The sequence below is a fragment of the Neofelis nebulosa genome, chromosome 6 (genome assembly GCF_028018385.1).
Source record: "Neofelis nebulosa isolate mNeoNeb1 chromosome 6, mNeoNeb1.pri, whole genome shotgun sequence".
Taxonomy (NCBI): domain Eukaryota; kingdom Metazoa; phylum Chordata; class Mammalia; order Carnivora; family Felidae; genus Neofelis; species Neofelis nebulosa.
Window position 1 is genome coordinate 18,761,481 of NC_080787.1, and position 19,317 is coordinate 18,780,797.

Below are 19,317 nucleotides of genomic sequence, written 5' to 3' on the forward strand. Positions count from 1 at the left end.
CCCCCCTGACCACCTGCCCCCTGGACTGTCCACGCCTCTGTTCATCGTTGTTCGTCAACACCACTTCTGACAGCTGATCATCAGACACCCCAATTAGGATGTAAGCAATGTGAGAATAGGGTCCTGGTCTGGTTCCCTGCTTTAACCCCAGGAGCCTTGAACAGTGGCGGGTGGTCGCAAATCCTGAATCTGGTAGAAGAATAACTTCACCGTTACTTAGTGAATGCAACCCGAGCGTTGTTTATATTCTCTGCCTCCGGGTGTATTTTGTCTCTTGGCACACAGGCCCCTTCCTGATCTCCGTGCTTATCTTCTCCCACCCATTGCACAGCACTAAGTGATTGGTCACTCTCTGAACAAACCAAGCTGTTTCGCACTTGCTATGCATTTGTACACGCTGTTTCCTTTTCTGATACTCCTCCATGTGGAACTATTTATACTTCAAACATTGCCACCAAGGCTGACTTCCTCTTAGATTTTTGTTTTAACGTTTATTTATTTTTGAGGCAGAGAGAGACAGAGCATCAACGGGGGAGGGTCAGAGAAAGAGGGAGACACAGAATCCGAAACAGGCTCCAGGCTCTGAGCTGTCAGCACAGAGCCCCATGCGGGGCTCGAACCCACGAACCACGAGATCATGACCTGAGCCGAAGTCGGACGCTTAACCGACTGAGCCACCCAGGCACCCCAAGGCTGACTTCCTCTTAAAGTGCCTTAATATCTACCCTATCCCCTCTCCACCCATCTCTAATTGCATTCTTCCCTGAATCTTGCTCATATTACTTCACTGTAGTTGCCACACTGTAAAATAGTTTACGTAACAGTTGTCCCAACCATTCTGTGAACTCCTGGAGGGTAAGGCCCATATCTTGCCGATCATCTTATTTCCAGTGTCTATCACATGGGAGCCATTCAGTAAACATTAAATTGAATTAAATAATGCTACCTCACATACGTTTTGTATTTTCTTTTTTTTCATCTTCTCTAACAAAACCAAAACGTGAACAAAAATGAAAAAACACGAATCAAACTAAAAACTAAAAAAAAGCCACTGGTGCCAAAGGCCCAGGATGAGAAGAGTTGCAAAGAACAGTTCCGAAATACGTGGGCTTTGGTCAGATAGAAATTACAGGTTAAAAATATAATCAGACTCGCGGGGCACACCTGAGTGGCTCAGTCAGTTAAGTGTCTGACTTTGGCTCAGGTCACGAGCTCATGGTTCATGGGTTCGAGCCCTGCATCAGGTTCTGCGCTGGTGGCGTGGAGCCTGGTTGGGATTCTCTCTCTCTCTCTCTCTCTCTCTCTCTCTCTCTGTCCCTCCCCCACTTGCACATGTGCGCACTCTCTCTCTCTCGCAAATAAGCTTGAAAAAATATATATAATCAGACTCACTGGGACAGTATGCTGACTTCTGACATCGCTAACCCTAGGAAAATATATGCATTTAACTTTGAGAAGCCCAACAACAAAACTATTAAGAGTGAATGATGAAAAGTGGGAATCGAGCCCTCAAGATGCTTGGCCGGTCTTTCAGACTCCTTGTAGGTTATGAACACCCCTCTTGCCCAAGCAAAGAACCTCTGGGATTTATGAAAAGTTATGACTTGCAAACGCAGTACAAAGTTTTATGTGACCCGTGTCTTGTCTATTTCTACGAAAGCCAACAGTGTAACATTAGATGCGGTTTTGTAAGGGGCTGAGGCAACGTGGCCCAAGTGTGCGATCACCCAGGGAACCCACCTCATCTAAGGGGCCCAGGTAGGACTGACCTCCCTCCACTGTTTCCTAAAGACCACTCTTCCCGGTCAGGCCGGACAGCAGGCATTCCGGGACCCTGGGTGTGGCGTTAGATGGTGAGGCTTGAGCAGGAGCTGTATTTTTACTACTTTACTCCAAGGTAGAATGGGCATAATTTTTTTAAAGTCCACAGGAAAAAAAAAAAAAAAGCTTCAGAATTCAGTGTCTGGGAAAGCTTGGTGGGCTTTTCCACCATACACAGACCGTTTGCTTCTGTGTTTATGTCATTGAGAAACAGCGATCACGTCCCCCTTTCCTCCTTGGCTGCTAAGAAGGCCAGCGCTCAACTTTAGGCAGCTGTGTTTGCCCCTGGAGTCCATATATTTGCATCGTTTATTTTTTTTTAATCCGGATTTTCTATCTTTTTAGAAAATTTTTTTAACATTTTTTATCTTATTTTTTTTTGAGAGACAGAGACAAAGCGTGAGCAGGGAAGGGGGAGAGAGAGAGGAAGACACAGAATCCGAAGCAGGCTCCAGGCTCTGAGCCGTCAGCACAGAGCCCGACGCGGGGTTCGAACTCACGAACCGCAAGATTGTGACCTGAGCCGAAGTCGGAAGCTCAACCGACTGAGCCACCCAAGCGCCCCCTGATTTTCTGTCTTGTGCTACTTTTCTCTTCCTTCCGTGCATGACTTCTTGTTGTAGGGTTATCCCACGCACTGTGAGGTAAGACAGACAAACGAGGAAAACACCGAAAAGGAAAATCCCCCAACAAAGACATCTCTTGGGGTAGCATCTTTATACAATAAATCACCTACCGTAGAGAGTGAGTTTATTTTCCACCAAAACTTGACAAAAATTAGAAATACCAAGGTTTGACCCCTCTACTCCTATCTTTGCCCAGATAGCAACAATAAAATCAGCACAACTGCTTCTTTAAAAGAAAATCTAATCACAAAAATATCCCCTTCCAATAACCAACCAAACACGTCAGAGATATCTTGTGTTTAAGTTCACACAAAATAACACTGCATCAACTCCACTGTTCATTGACTTCTCCCTCTGACTACGTTTGCGATTGTTCCTTCTAAACTGCCATCGCTTATCATCAGGTGGGATTCCAGCCAGGGAATCGGAGGTTATTTCTAGATTTTTTAACATTTAGCTCACCATCCCCATGATTGTTTCGCCTCTGTCTGTGGCCCGGTACTTAGATGTGCCACAATTTCTTCTTTCCCCGGGACAATTAAGACACGTTTTCAGTTTCATGAGGAGCAAGGGCTTCAGGAAGAGTGGTACCGCAAGGCCCCTGGAAGTGAAACCTGAAATAGGACAAATACAGCAGAGTTAGGGGCAAAATGAACACACGACTTCAGCCGCTCACACACTGCGTGGTTGTATCCAAAGTAAAATCCCAAATCTCACAAATACGGTATTGTGAACTTTGTCCCCACTCTTGGCAAACTAGCTTTTGACAATTCTAGATGTAGACATTTCATTACAGGCCGGCCACAGAAATCAAGGGGATGTAGTTAGGAAAGGAACAGCCTAGAATTCAGGCGCTATAAACACGAATTTTATTTTAAGGGGTAGGGGAGACATAATTGTAAAGTGCATTTTATGACCGTATTGCCAACCTCATAACTGAAACTGTAAGTTTTACAAAATCCATATACTGCATTAAAAGAGCATTTTCGTGCACTAAAGACAAGAGAGGGGCGCCTGGGGGGCTCAGTTGGTTAAGCTTCCAACTTCGGCTCAGGTCATGACCTCACGGTTTGTGAGTTCGAGCCCCGCGTCGGCTCTGTGCTGACAGCTCGGAGCCTGGAGCCCGCTTCGGATTCTGTGTCTCCCTCTCTCTCTACCCCTCCCCTGCTCACGCTCTGTCTCAAACAAACATTAAAAAAAAAAAAAGACTAAAGAAAAATAACCTCATGTACCACACAGACCATGAACATTTTCGCTGAACAGGCCTCTCAAGCGATCCACTGGACTTCACGACTAACTGACGTATATATAGTCAGAAAGGAGAAAGAAACAAACATAAAGAGCAAACAGCAGGGACAAAGAAGAAAAATTAATGATTTCGGCTTCCTTTGAGGAAAAACACAAAAAATAAGCCCAACTCTGGATGCAGGATGAGGAGAATCCTGTAAAAGTAGGATTTTCTAGTATGTTAACAAGCAAGCCAACTGAGTACAATTAAAAATGGAAAAAGCACATGTTCAATGTAATTCATCATTCATGCTGTATTTTTTAAAAATTGTTTAAAATGTTTACTTATTTATTTAGAGAGAGAGAGACAGAGAGACAGACAGGAGAGGGGCAGAGAGAGAGAGAGAGAGAGAAAATCCCGAGCAGGCCCCATGCTGCCAGCGCAGAGTCCAACGCGGGGCTCGATCTCCCGAATTGTGAGAGTACGTGAGCTGAAACCAAGAGTTGGATGCTTAGTTGACTGAGCCACCCACGCGCCCCATATCGTTTATTGACACAACACAAATCGTGGACGCCTTAGACCTCAAACAAGTCTTGTCTCTGGACAGAGTGCCGCTAACGGATGTCCCCACCCAGTGACACCTCTACTCCTTCCGGCCACCTACAGCATGTTGAACACTGGCTGCCAGAAAGCTCCTCACCTGCCCGGTTGAAGCCCCTTGAGGACCTTCCAAAAATGCCAGCCAGGCACGGAGAACTCCTAGGGAATCCCCACAGCCTCAACTTGCACACGTTTTCCTTCCTGAGAAAGTGGCCTTTCACCTGCCCCTTGCCCCGTTCAGCTTTCTCCCACTTTCCAAGAGCAAGCCGAGCCCCTCACCCGCCTGGAGCCTTCCCACGATGCCTTATCACAGAACGTGCAAACTTTCGAGGGGCCAGATAAAGGGGCGTTTGAAATGTTGGTGTGCATCTCAGAAAACAAACGGTTTCCGGAGACGGGGTGACGACACATCCTTAGGCAAGCAGGGGCCACTCTGTTCCTGTCTTCGATAAAACCGGAAGAGCATCTGGCCCGGTAGGGCCGTCGACGAGATCACTAAATGCGATGCAGTAAAAATGTGCCCTCCCAGCCCTCAGACTAGAGAGAACAAGAGACGCAGAGAAAGCCAAGTGCAAAGAGAAAACGGTATTTTTTTCCCAGGAGGAGCTGCAAAGTATCCTGACAACCCCCCTTCTCTGCGTGACTGCTGCTTTTTGTTGTTGTTGTTGTTGTTGTTGTTGTTGTTGTTGTTACTCAGGGAGGAACTTTGTTCTCTAAAATCATAAACTGCCCGAAACTGCTGTTGGAAATGACAGCGGTAAAGGATAAGTATGCTCAGAGGATCTAAGTCACCGTGCCACTGACCAGCAGCCTTGACTTCCAATCCCGGTGCAGACCTCCAGATAAAGGGCATCTGGACACAGCCTTCCACGTCTACCTTCACTTTGCAGGCTCCAGGGAAACAGGACCCTGTGCCCACGCTGCCCGCCAGACTGCACCTGACCCCCTTCCACACAGCCCTGCTTGCTGTTCCGTCTCCCCAAAACAGCTTTGTTTAAATTTCACCTAAGCTCCACCCTCCCTCCAAATCCTGTAGTCACGGCACCTTTTCCTTCGCATGGGGACATGCACCATGTCCCCCTGGGATGTGGTCTCCCTCATTTGCAGAGAACCAGTAAACTTGATCTGACTACAGATTTGTTTCTGGTGACTGCCGGTGGATTGGGCAGGAACAACATAAACTGTCTCCTAACACTTAGCCGGGGACACAGGAACTACTCCGAAAAGTTCATGGCCCATGCATCTATTAAGAGATGCGTTTTGGGGCACCCGGGTGGCTCAGTCAGTTAAGCATCCGACTCCGGCTCAGGTCATGAGCTCACAGTCCGTGAGTTCGAGCCCCGAGTCGGGCTCTGTGCTGACAGCTCAGAGCCTGGAGCCGGCTTCAGATTCTATGTCTCCTTCTCTCTGACCCTGTCCTGCTCCTACTCTGTCTCTCAAAAATAAATAAAACATGGGGCGCCTGGGTGGCGCAGTCGGTTAAGCGTCCGACTTCAGCCAGGTCACGATCTCGCGGTCCGTGAGTTCGAGCCCCGCGTCAGGCTCTGGGCTGATGGCTCGGAGCCTGGAGCCTGTTTCCGATTCTGTGTCTCCCTCTCTCTCTCTGCCCCTCCCCTGTTCATGCTCTGTCTCTCTCTGTCCCCAAAAAAATAAATAAATAAATAAAAACGTTGAAAAAAAAAAAACAGGGAATTCCTGGAGAAAAAATTAAAAAAAATAAAAATAAAAAAAAATAAAAAATAAAACATTAAAAGATGCATTTCCTGGGGCGCCTGGGTGGCTCAGTCGGTTGAGCGTCCGACTTCAGCTCAGGTCACGATCTCGCAGTCCGTGAGTTCGAGCCCCGCGTCGGGCTCTGGGCTGATGGCTCAAAGCCTGGAGCCTGCTTCCGATTCTGTGTCTCCCTCTCTCTCTGCCCCTCCCCTGTTCATGCTCTGTCTCTCTCTGTCTCAAAAATAAATAAAAAACGTTAAAAAAAATTTTTTTAATTAAAAAAGAAATAAAAAATAAAAAAAATAAGATGCGTTTCCAATAAAATTTCACTTTTATGGAATTATTAGTCAAAATTTATTATTTATATGTTGTTTTCAACAGCTATACCACAAATTATTGTAGCGATGATTCAATCTGGAGAAATTTTTCAATAGGACAGTTTTTAAGTTTTAAGGAAATGGAAAATAAAAGATTCATATCACATTGTGCTACAGAAATAGAGTAGTTAACAAAAAAGATTTTTAAGCATAAAAATATATTACATTAATATGAATTTATATAGTGAAAGAACGGAAATAAAAGTTCATCCCTTCTCGGCCTTTTGGCTAAGATCAAGTGTGGAAATAAAAGTTCAAAGGGAAGAAAAAACGTGAAGGCTGTGGAAAAAGGGGGCAACCTGAGCATCTCAGTCAGCTAAGCATCTGACCTTGATTATGGCTCAGGTCATGACCTCACGGTTCACAAGATCGAGCCCCACTTCGGGCTCTATGCTGACAGAAGGGAGCCTGCCTGGGATTCTCTCTCTCGCTTTCTCTCTGCTCCCCCCACCCCCACCCTGCCGCTCATGCTCTCTCTTTCACTCTCTTTCTCTCTCAAGAAAAAAAAATTTTTTAAAGAAAAGGACTTGTATATCTATTTTGTAAATAGATGACGGTGAGTATCAAGCACTTGTAACACTCAGACTGGATACATTTAAAATCATGAAGGGGCACCTGGGTGGCTCAGTTGGTTAAGTGACCGACTTTGGCTCAAGTCATGGTCTTGCAGCTCGTGAGTTCCAGCCCCGCGTCGGGCTCTGGTGCTGACAGCTCGGAGCCTGGAGCCTTCTTCGGATTCCGTGTCTCCCTCTCTCTCTCTGTCCCTCCCCCGCTCTCTCTCTCTCTGTCTCTGTCTCTCTCTCAAAAATACATAAACATTAACAAAAAATAAATAAAACCATGATAATGGCGGATTTGCTTGTAATGCATTTTTATTATAAAATTTCAGTATTTTATTTCTAATACACCTAGAATCACATGGTTTTCAACTCCAGTAAAACCTTGGTTTGCGAGCATAATTCGTTCTGGAAACATGCTTGTAATCCAAAGCACTCGTATATCAAAGTGAATCTCAAGAACCATTGGCTCAGTTGTGATCATGTGACGTTCGGCTTCACCTACTACTCGTGTTGCGAGACACTGCTCGTTCATCAAGTTAACGTTTATTAGAAATGTTTGCTCGTCTTGCGGAACCCTCGCAGAACAAGTTACTCACAATCCAGGGTTTTACTGCATTCCGATACAAAATGTTAGATGTCAAGTTTCAAAAAAAAAGTGCTTGAAGACTCGTGTTGTAGCAGCCCCGTGCACCACCCTGCCTCCCCCCCAGCAGCGGGCGACCAAGTCCACTGTGTTTGTTCCGGAATCTGTTCATGCCACTTCTAACGGTTAATGAGATTATCTACTTCAAGTAAAAATTGTGTAATAAATCCCCAAAATATAGTTGTGAAGAGAGGGCTATTCCTGGGAAAATTTGTTGTTAGGCTTTGGAAAGGCACGGCAGGTCACTGAAAGTAATTCTGTTAAATTAGCATAGGTGGGAAAGACTAGGGAGGAAGCCTGCTTCACAAATTTCTTCTCCATTAGTTCTTGTTCCCCTTTTAAAAAGGGGGGGGGGGGGGGAAGGCAGAAAAATACCCAAACCAGAGGCTGTAATCCGGTGTCTTCTAAGACTCCCTGATGAGAACAGTCACCTGGGCTGCTGGTCAAATACACAAATAGTCGTCTCGCCCCGGAAAGTCTGATTCAGGAAGTCTAGACCAGAGCCTTGGGATCGGACTGTTTTTTTGGTGGTCTGTTTTCTTTTACAAAATAAGAGTTAGGGTGACTTAAAAAAAATTTTTTTTTAATGTTTTTATTTACTTTTGAGAGAGAGAGAGAGACAGAATGTGAGCAGGGGAGGGGCAGAGAGAGAGAGGGAGACACAGAATCTGAAGCGGGCTCTAGGCTCTGAGCTGTCAGCACCGAGCCCGGCACGGAGCTCGAACTCACGAACCGCGAGATCGTGACCTGAGCCGAAGTCAGATGCTTAAACAACTGAGCCACCCAGGCGCCCGATTTTTTTTTTAATGTTTATTTATTTTTGAGGGAGACAGAGACAGAATGCGAGTGGGTTAGGGGCAGAGAGAGACGAAAACACAGAATCCAAAGCAGACTCCAGGCTTCGAGCTGTCAGCACAGAGCCCGACGCGTGGCTGGAACCCACGAGTTGTGAGATCATGACCTGAGCTGAAGTCGGACGCTCCACCGACTGAACCACCCAGGCGCCCCAAGGGTTAGGGTGATTTTTATCTGCAGGGGCTTGGAGGGCAGGGACGCTGGGAGGATTAAGAGCATGATTCATGCAAGAAAGGCGACTGCATGATCAGCAGGTCCCTGCTCAGAGAAATGGCCTCCAGCTCCGTCAAGCAAAGCGAAACAAACCACATGAATGCACAGTGTTTTGCTCTGAACGAAAATATTTTTAATTCAATAAAATTAAATCTCGTTAGGTATCTTCAAGTATACTTTATTAAGGCATATATGTGTGCCTTTTAAATTGTTCTTACTCTCAGTGACTTTTTGATGAACAGATCAACAAGGAGCCGAACTGCCTGAACCAAGATTAGGGCCCTTCCTACCCACCCTCAGTGCAGCCAGGGGGAGCACTGGACTTCCTACCCACTGTGGCCAACCGTAATTTAAAAGTATACTCTTTATACTCTTGGTGAGCAAATACATAATTAAAGCAATTTAGAAAACTGGTTTCAAAAACAACATTTTTTTTAACATTTATTCATTTTTGAGAGTGAGAAAGACAGAGCACGAGCAGGGGAGGGGCAGAGAGAGAGGGAGACACAGAATCCATAGCAGGCTGAGCTGTCAGCATAGAGCCTGACGTGGGGCTTGATCTCACGGACCGCGAGATCATGACCTGAGCCGAAGTCGGATGCTCCACCGACTGAGCCACCCAGGTGCCCTTATAAAACCATTTTCTAGGGGCGCCTGGGTGATAGGGGCGCCTGGGTGGCTCAGTCGGTAAAGTGTCCGACTCCGGCTCAGGTCACGATCTCGCAGTCCGTGAGTTCGAGCCCCGCGTCGGGCTCGGTGCTGACAGCTCAGAGCCTGGATCCTGCTTCGGATTCTGTGTCTCCCCCTCCCTCTCTGCCCCTCCCATGCTCGTGCTCTGTCTCTGTCTCTCGATATTAAATGTTAAAAAAAAAAACAAAAAAAAAAAACATTTTCTAGCCAAGAACTCAGACTTATAAACTCTACTGGCAGTTTGCTTTCTTTCTCCCCCCCCCCCCCCCCCAAAAAACATGTTCCTTCCTGACCTTCCTGACCACCTCTTCGCCCTCCCTCCCCCTACTCCGGCCACACTGACCTCAGTGCTGGTCCTCACACCTCCCAGGCGTGCTTTGTCCTGGGGGGGGGAGGGGGGGGCTCTGCTCAAGTGGTCCTGTGTCTGGAAAGCTCTTAGCCAGACAGTCCCCTTAGCTCACTCTCTCATCGCCTTCAGGCCCGCGCAGGTGTCTTCTCAGTGCGGCCTGTCCTGACTACCCAGCTGAATCCTGCAACCTGTCTGCTCCACTCCAATTCGACTTTTGCTTCTGCCACAGCCTCCGGCCCAGCTGCTCACCGGCTACAGTCTTGGCACGTTTATTCTGCTTTACTGCTCACCGTCTGCCTCCACCACGAGAGGGTCATGTTCACACAAGAGATTTTTTTGCTTGGTGTCCTGACGTATCCCGGCCTGAGCACCTAGGACCGTGTCTAGGGCATTACAGGTGCTTAGTAAATGAACACCTGTGGACTTCAACTAAATTCCCAAGTTTAGAGAAATTCCAAGATGAACGACATGGTGATCACAGGGCACGGGGGTGGGGGGAGGGGACCAGGTACTTGGAAGGCCCAACACATCAGCCTCCTGACAAGCAAACCTCATTTCTGCCTCAGCAAGTGCACAGACCCTCACGGGCCAAGGACCCCGGCGCTGAGTGAACAGCCAAGAACCTTGAAGCCGAAGCTGAAAGTGGCTCGTGTCTACACTAACCGTAATGGCTTGTCAGAAATCATCCGCGACCACCAGCGGGGATGGGACAAATGACAAAAACAAAACCGGAACTAATGAACACCCTGAGGATATTAATGCGTTTCAGCGGGAGGCAAATTCTGTGACTTTGTCTCTACATGAGAATTGGGGCAAAGAATCTAATCGACGCACGCTCGGTCTAAGACGTCCTGTGAGACCCACGTTCAAAGTGTGGCCCGCGTTCCTGCCCCGCCTATTTAGGCAATAAGGAAAATTAGGCCAAAAGGAGACATTATCCCAGTTTTTGTTTCTCTCACTAACCTACAGTAGTTGTTGGCAAAGCCTTTCTCTGTGAAGAGCCAGAGAAGGCATATTTTAGGCCAGACGGTCTCTGTTGCAACGACCCAGTTCCGTTGCTGTAAACACAGGGCCACGGCTGAGTGCCAATAAAACTTTATTTACAAACGCAGATGGCGGGTGAATTTGGCCTACAGGAGGCAGTTTGCGGAGCACCGACCCAGAGTCAAATCCAACCAAAATCTATCACGCGTGAGCTGTTAAGAGAAAATCCTGCCCTTGTCGAGCTGTGTGTTCAAACACTCGATCGCCCCAGCCCTGGTTCCCCGTTTGAAAAGCTGAGAAGGGGTGAGAAGATCACCTACATCTCTCCTAAATGCCACCTTTGAGGACTCCTAGATAAAAGCACGACTGTCTTCGCCCGTCAGTTACACCCATCTGGGAAAATTCCCAGACTTGGTGGTACAGCCAGCCTCAGCCGCCAGAGGAACGAACGAACAGCAGGCGGTTCTTGTGGTAGGCGCTGGTCAGTGGGTAGCTTGTCAGACTTGGTCAAGGCTTCCAAGATTTTGGCCGAGACGGAGCAGCGGCGGAACCGGGTCTGTCATGTTAGGAGGCCCAGCTTATGCAATGATATCATTATAGGCCACGATTCTCTTCTCAACCTGCAGGGACAACTGGCAGGTTCAATTGCCTCTCACACGAAGACACACACAATGCCTGCCAGTCCCTGCCGGTCAGTCCGGGGCATGAAAGGTAGAGGCCAGCCCTTGGCTTGTGCAAACACTCTCCTTTTATTGTCTTCTTTTCTCCCCCCCACCCCCCATCTGCATTTTGTTACTTTCCTACCGTGATGATTTGTTTTCAGTCTTTATACTTCTTAGAGGTGAGCTGAGGATCATAGGACTGAAAATAAACCACATTAGAAGAAAGGGACTAGGGACGGAGCTCACTTCCTCCTTCAGAAAGTTTATCCCAGGGCACCCGGCTGGCTCAGTGGGGTAAGGTCTTGACTTGGGCTCAGGTCATGATCTCGCAATTCGTGGGATCAAGCCCCGAGTCAGGCTCCGTGCTGATGGCCCAGAGCCTGCTTGGGATTCTCTCTCATTCTCTCTCTGCCCTTCCCCACCCCCATCTCAAACAAATAAATACATTTTTAAAAAATGAAGGAAACAAAGTTTGTCCTTTCCCATTCTCGGAGGATACTGATGTTCTTTTTTTTTTTTTTTTTTTTAATGTTTATTTATTTTTGAGAGAGAGAGAGAGAGAGAGAGAGAGAGAGAGAGACAGAATGCGAGCAGGGGAGGGGCAGAGAGCGGGGAAGACAGAGAATCCGAGCAGGCTCCAGGCTCCCAGCTGTCAGCACAGAGCCCGACGCGGGACTTGAACTGGTGAACTGCGAGGTCGTGACCTGAGCCGAAGTTGGACACTTAAGCCGCCGAGCCACCCTGATGTTCTTCCGAGCAGACGAGAGGCCTGAGCTGCCTGCTCCGACACTTTCTTAGTGTCACAGCTGCTACCTGTGTATGCCACAACGCATGTTAGAGGTCCAATGTCTACTTTTCGGGGCATACATTAGAAGATAACTTAGTTCTGAGCAGGACAGCTTAACTGAGATATAACTCACGTATAAGCTGTTTCAAACATAGAATTTAATGTGGGGTTTGGTTTTTTTTAGTATATTCACAGAATTATATGACCATCACCACAATCCACATTAGACAATTTGTTCTCATCCCAAAAGGAAACGTGTCTCAACCACTCACCGACCTCCAGTCTCGGTTGATTTCTAGGTATCTCATATAAACAGAATCATATGATGTGTGGTCTTGTGTGTCTGGCTTCTTTCACCCACTAGAACGTTTCAAAGGTCATTCATGTTGTAACACAGATCAGCATTTCATTTCTTTTCATGGCTGCACAATATTCCCTGATACGTATGTGCCAAATTATGTTTCTCCACTAATCAGTTGAGGACCGGAAGGACATTTGGATCATTCTTGCTTTTTCTCTTTTTTTTAATTTATTTTGGGAGAGACAGAGACAGCACGAGTGGGAGACGGGCAGAGAGAGGGGGAGACTGAGAATCCCAGGCTGGACAGAGCCCGACGTAGTGTTCAAACTCATGAAACCATGAGATCATGACCTGAGCCAAAACCAAGAGCTGAATGCTTAACCGAGTGAGTCACCCAGGTGCCCCTTTTTTCCCTAATGTTCATTTACTTTTGAGAGAGAGAGCGCGAGAACAGGGGAGGGGCAGAAAGAGAGGGAGGCAGAGGATCCGAAGCAGGCTCTGCACTGACAGCACAGGGCCCAATGCAGGGCTCGAACCCACAAACTATGAGATCATGACCTGAGCTGAAGTCGGACGCTTAACCGACTGAGCCACCCAGGCGCCCCAGTAGATGTATGTTTTCATTTCTCTCGGCTATCTACCTAAGAGAATTGCTGGATCCTATGTTCACTCTGTATATAACCTTTCGAGGAACTGCCAGACTGTTTTCCGAAGCAGGTGCACTATTGTCCATTTCTACCGGCATCAGGTGAGAGGTCCACTTTCTTCAACACCTGTTACTTTATTTTATATATATATATATATATACACACTTTGTATTATTATACCCATTCTAGTGGTTGTTAAGTGGTATCTCATGGTGGTTTTAATTTGCATTTCCCTAATTTTAATAATGTTCAGCATATTTCAATATGCTTCTCGGCCATGTGTACATATTTGGAGAAACGTCTACTCAAATCTTTGGTCCATTTCTAAATTGGACTGTTTGTCTTTTTATTATTGAACTGTGAGAGCTCTTTATATATGCTGGATGCAAGTCCCATATCAAATATTAGACCTGCAAATATTCTCTCCCATTCTGTAGGTTGTCTTTTTCACTTTGCGGATGGGGTCCGTTGAAGTACAGAGGTTTTTTTTTTTTTTTTTTTTTTTTTTAAAATTTTTTTTTTCAACTTTTTTTATTTATTTTTGGGACAGAGAGAGACAGAGCATGAGCGGGGGAGGGTCAGAGAGAGAGGGAGACACAGAATCAGAAACAGGCTCCGAGCCATCAGCCCAGAGCCCGACGCGGGGCTCGAACTCACAGACCGCAAGATCGTGACCTGGCTGAAGTCGGACGCTTAACCGACTGCGCCACCCAGGCGCCCCAAAGTACAGAGGTTTTTAATCTTGATGAGGTCCAACTTATCCATTTTTTTAAAAAAAGTTTATTTATTTATTCTGAGAGAGGAGAAAAAGACGGAGAGGCAAGGAGAAAGGGAAAAAGAGAATCCGAAGCAGGCTCCACACTGTCAGCACAGAGCCCAATGTGGGGCAATGCAGGGCTCAAACTCATGAACCGTGAGATCATGACCTGAGCCAAAACGAAGAGTTGGATGTTTGACTGAGCCACCCAGGCGCCCCTGATTTATCCATTTTTCTTGTGTTACTTGTGCTTTTGAAGTCATATCACGGGGGCTTTGACTAACTAACTCGAGGTCAAAAAAGACTTACTCCTATATTTTCATTTAAACATTTTACATTTTTAGCTTTTATGTTTAGGTCTATGACCCATTTGGGCTAATTTTTGCAGGTGGTGTGATGAAAGAGTCCCAGTCCCTTCTTTTGCAGGTGGCTCTCCAGCTGTTCCAGCACCACTTGTTAAAAAGACTGTCCTTTCCTTGAGTTGTCTTCATACCCTTTCCAGAAATTGGTTGGCCATACGCTGACTGGACTCTCGATTCTTTTCCGTTAACCTAGTGTATTTCTGGACTCGCGATTCTGTTCCGCTAACTTATGTGTATTTCTGGACTCGCGATTCTGTTCCGCTAACCTGTGTGCCCATCTGCAGGCCAGCGCCACGCGGTCTGCGTAACTGTAACTTCATGGTAACTTTCCAAACTGCAAAGTGTGAGTTTTTCAACTTCATTCTTTTTGTTTCGGCTATTCTGGGTCCCTTGCATTTCCGTATGAATTTTGGGACCAACTTGCCAATTTTAGCAAACAGGCCAGCCACAATTTCGATAGAGACTAGCGGTATCTGTAAATCAGGGTGGGGAGCACTGCCATAGTAACAATATTAACTTGTCTGGTCCATGAACGTGAATGTCCTTCCACATATTCTCATCTTCTATATTTCTTCTCCTGTGGAGTTTTCAAAGAATCAGTTTTATAATCGAAGGCAGTTTTTTAAAGGGACATCTTCCTGGTTCCTACCACTTATGCACAAATGAAGAGGTGGACTGAGGACACAAACTGTAGCTGATTAAAAAGACGTGGAGGAGACCAGATTCGGCCAAGTCACCTGAAGACGGTCACACAGTCTGTGGCACATTTTTATCCCAATGAAGACTCAGAATGCTGGTTCTCACCGTAGCTGCACATTAGAATCATCTAGGAAGCTGATAAAAATCACGATGCCCAGGCTACACCTCAGGCCAATTACATCAGAACCTCCTGGGTGGTACCCACACGTCGGTATTTTTTTTTAAATTTTTTTAACGTTTATTTATTTTTGAGACAAAGACAGAATGCAAGTGGGTTGGGGCAGAGAGAGAGGGAGGCACAGAATCCGAAGCAGGCTCCAGGCTCTGAGCTGTCAGCACAGAGCCTGACGCGGGGCTCGAACTCATGAACTGTGAGATCATGACCGGAGATGAATTTGGACGCTCAACCAACTGAGCCACCCAGGCGCCCCCGTCGGTATTTTTAAAATATGTTGTTGAGGTGAAAACTATTGGCTGAAGTAATGATAAGAAGTTTCAGGAGCGCCTGGGTGGCTCGGTCAGTTAAGCGTCTGACTTCGACTCAGGTCATGATCTCGCAGTTCGTGGGTTCAAGCCCCGCGTCGGGCTCTTTGCTGATGGAGCCTGCTTCAGATTCTGTCTCCCTCTCTCTCTACCCCTTCCCCACTCATTCTCTCTCTCTCAAAATAAATAAACATTAAAAACTTAAAAAAAAAAAGAAGTTTCAGTGAAGTTTTCCATTTATTCATATTTCTTTAAGAGTTTTTCATGTTCTACCTTATTCTAGAAAGGAATTAAGCAGACTGATAAAAATGTATAAACTAAGGGAAGACACAACAGCCAGGGTGAAAAAAGAAAGCAAAAGGAAGGGGAGGACAAAACAGAACCCCCAAAACGCATACTCTGATGGTCTCCACTTTCCACAGTGTGGAAGAAGGGATCAGTATCGTGGCATGGCCCCAAGTACTAATATTGAGGATATGTGGCAACTTGGCAATTATTTGGCAATGAGACCAAAGAGGAGCTCACCCAGGACGCCGCGCAGTGAGAACAGAGTGATGAGGGCGTATGGGCATCTCCCCGGCTGTGCTGGGTATTCAACTCGCCTACACCGAAATGCCATTACTAAATCTCACATAAACACACGAATGACAGCAAAGCCTAGGGAATCAAAGAACTTTCAAAACGCTAATCAAAGAAGAACTTTCAAAATGTGAACCCCAAAAGCCCTAAGGCAAATTCCCTGTAAAAAGACATAGCTACCTTGGTCTACAGTGAAGATTTTGTTCTTCCATCAAAGCAACGACCGACCAAATTAGAAAACATATACTCTGTGTGTCTCCATCTCTCTCTCTCTCTCTCTCTCTCTCTCTCTCTCTCTCTCTCTTTTTTCTAATTAGAACCATAGGTGACATCTGTTTAGATAACGTGTCTAAACGTGCTCAGCACCGTCCATCTCCCACCTGGTCCCTGTACCTGAATCTGTTCGTGGCTGGGGTGGTTTCCATGTTGAATTCGGCCACTGGCACTCCGCGGGCAGACACCTGGGGGGCAAACATGGCGGCAGGATAAACCACGGAGGAAGTTCCCACCTACAAAGCAAACAAATGGAAACGGACCAATGACCACACTACGGGGAGAGGAAACATTCTTCCAGAAAACCTTACATAAACTCAGGCCACTTTAGGGTTGCAAGATGTGAGGAAAGCTAGCTGGATGAAACAGATGGAGAGCTTCCAAGGGACAGATGGGGAGTTAAGAGGCATCCTGTCGGCTGATCACTAGAAGAATGTGCTAGGGAAAAGGGAGCACAAATGGAGAGAATCAAGGGCTCGGTTTTGTCTCTGCTCTGAGAAGTAATGCCAATAATCCATGTTCGTTTTTTTCTTTCTTTTTTTTTTTTTAACATTAGAAAACACAAAGAAAAAATATACTCACGTTATTCACACTCCCGCTACCCTGTGATGACCACTGTTCACATTTGGATATACATCCTTTCAGGTTTTTCCCTATAGATACATATGTGTAAGTGTGCTTTACAAGAATGGAAAGGCCAGAATATGTTGTACAAACCAGGTTTTCTCATTTAAGCACTGGTGATGAACAGACACTGAAACATTGGGGTGCACTCAATAAATACTGGCTGAATGAATGTGTACCCATGAGAAAGTGCTTCTGCTTTTAAAGATGTGTTAAGGAAACTCTGAAATATGCACACCCTCTGTCTAATTCATTCCATTTCTAGGAAATATGTCCCAAGGAAATGATTTGAAGAGTATGCAGGGAGTTAGGTCTAAGAATAGTCACTACAGGGGCGCCTGGGTGGCTCAGTCAGTTAAGTGTCTGACTTCGGCTCAGGTCATGATCTCGCAGTTCGTGAGTTCGAGCCCTGCATCGGGCTCCGTGCTGACAGCTCAGAGTCTGGAGCCTGCTTCAGATCCTGCCCCTCCCCCACTCACGCTCTGTCTCTCAAAAATGAGTACGCGTTAAAAAAAAAAATTAACAACAGGGGCGCCTGGGTGGCTCAGTCGGCTGAGCGTCCGAGTTCGGCTCGGATCATGATCTCGCAGTTGGTGGGTTCGAGCCCCGCATCAGGCTCTGTGCTGATGGCTCAGAGCCTGGAGCCTGCTTCGGATTCTGTGTCTCCCTCTCTCCCTGCCCCTTCCCCACTCATGCTCTGTCTCTCTCTGTCTCTCAAAAATGAATAAACATTAAAAAAATTTTTTTTTAAAAATTAACAACAAAAAAAGAATATTCACTACAGCATTATTTAAAATATCAAAATGTGAAATGGCCTAAATGTCCGACAATGGAGGATTGGTTAAATATATCATTGAATATCCATGCAACAGAATACCATGCTGCCAATGAAAAGATGATACAGATTTGTGGATGTACTGACATGGAATATGCCCAGTGAATCGCTACACGAATAAAGTTGTTTCAAAGCAGAACATACAGTATGAACCCACTTTTGAATTTTTAACCATATGTATACATCTGCACAATGAAAGGTCTAGACCAGGAGTAGGGAAATGTTTTTCTGGAAAGGGCCATATAGTAATATTTTTAGGATTTATAAGCCATACAGTCTCCATCACAAATAGTCAACTCTGCCATTGGAGTGTGAAAGCAGCCATACACGATACATAGAAGAATGGGCATGGTTGTGTCCCAATAAAACTTTATTTACAAAAACAAGTGGCAGCCTAGATCTGGCCCACCGGCCACAGTTTCTCACCTCTGATCTAGGAAAAAATACACTAAAATGAACAGTGGCTATTTTTGGATGGTAGAATCATTGGTGATTTCTAATTTCCTCCTTATAATCTTACACTTTTTTGTGTTTTCTCAAATGTAATAATGAACGTGTATTACTTTCAAAATCAGAACCAATAACATGCTCTTTTCATTATTTTTGGCAGGAGGGGAGTGTCTTTGCAAAGCCCAAGACACGGTCTTCCGCAGTTTCACATTTACGATCAATTCGTATTCGTTGTTTCTTAATTCTTCTGTAGGGTACAAAACCTCTCAACACACACAGTAGGAAGAGGAGGAAGGAAGGAAAGGGAAGACAGAGGGAAGGAAGGAAACATAAAAAAACACAACAAACTCTACCCCAGTCCTGGTGTTCCGGAAAATCTCGAGGATCAGGGGAGGGCATGACTTACCACTAGACATAAGTCACAGAGGGTCAGCTCTCTGTCAACCTCCTCCAGAATGGCAGGATCCAGGTTTTCGCCAAACCACACGACGTGGGGTCGCAGCAGGCCCTCGCAGCCTGCCTCTTCGCACCTGTGGGAACATTATCCTTCACCCAACCCCAACACCTGCCCTGCCAGAAGATCTGCCCCACTGGATCAGAGGAAGGCTAGGGGCTACCCCAAATCAAGTCTGTCGCCCTCTTCCTTGTTATCCTCCCTCCCTCCCCTTCCAGACCATGTGAGCTTATTCTGAATATTCAGGCCCTTCTAAAGCTTTCATTTTGTCCGGATGCACTGGGCTGATATGTTGACAGATGTGTTTCAGCCAACCTTGCCATTCTCTTTCTAAACCGTGTTAAAAAAGAGAGACCACAGGCCCAAAATGGAGTCCCGTGGGCTAAGCCCCATATCAGCAAACCAAGACCTAGTACCTAACCTAGCTGTATATCCAGCCTCTCCAGAGCCTGTGGTCTTTAACCAGTCAATCTGGAGCCACCTGGTCAGCACTAGTGGGGTAACCCGCCTGAAACACCCCTTGGGTCCCCAGAAGGAAGGCGACCTTGCCAGAAACAATTCCCTCTTTGCCCGAAGAACTTCCTCGCCCTGCCTCTTCCACCTATAAATGTCTTCCGTTGTGCGCAGCTCCTTGGAGCTTCTGTCTGCTACGTGGGATGCTGTCCGATCCATGAATCTCGGATGAAGCCGATTGATCTTCAACATGGACTCAGCTGGATGTGGGGTTTTAACCACAGCTTTCCCT

General features: G+C 46.3%; 1 protein-coding gene across 10 annotated transcripts in view; it reads right to left on the reverse strand.

The window, feature by feature from the left end:
- Nucleotides 1-2,554: 2,554 nt before the first annotated feature.
- Nucleotides 2,555-19,317, reverse strand: part of SIRT5 (sirtuin 5) — a 41,255-nt gene continuing 24,492 nt past the window's right edge. For 8 of the 10 annotated variants that reach the window (XM_058732961.1, XM_058732962.1, XM_058732959.1 and 5 more), the window contains 3 exons: nucleotides 18,525-18,648; nucleotides 16,330-16,445; nucleotides 2,555-3,061 (listed from right to left, as the gene is read on the reverse strand). In XM_058732961.1, the coding sequence (XP_058588944.1) occupies nucleotides 2,986-3,061; nucleotides 16,330-16,445; nucleotides 18,525-18,648 (316 nt within the window). In that variant the 3' untranslated portion in view covers nucleotides 2,555-2,985. The remainder of the gene's footprint in view (nucleotides 3,062-16,329; nucleotides 16,446-18,524; nucleotides 18,649-19,317) is intronic. The other 2 variants (XM_058732966.1, XM_058732967.1) reach the window with 2 other exon arrangements.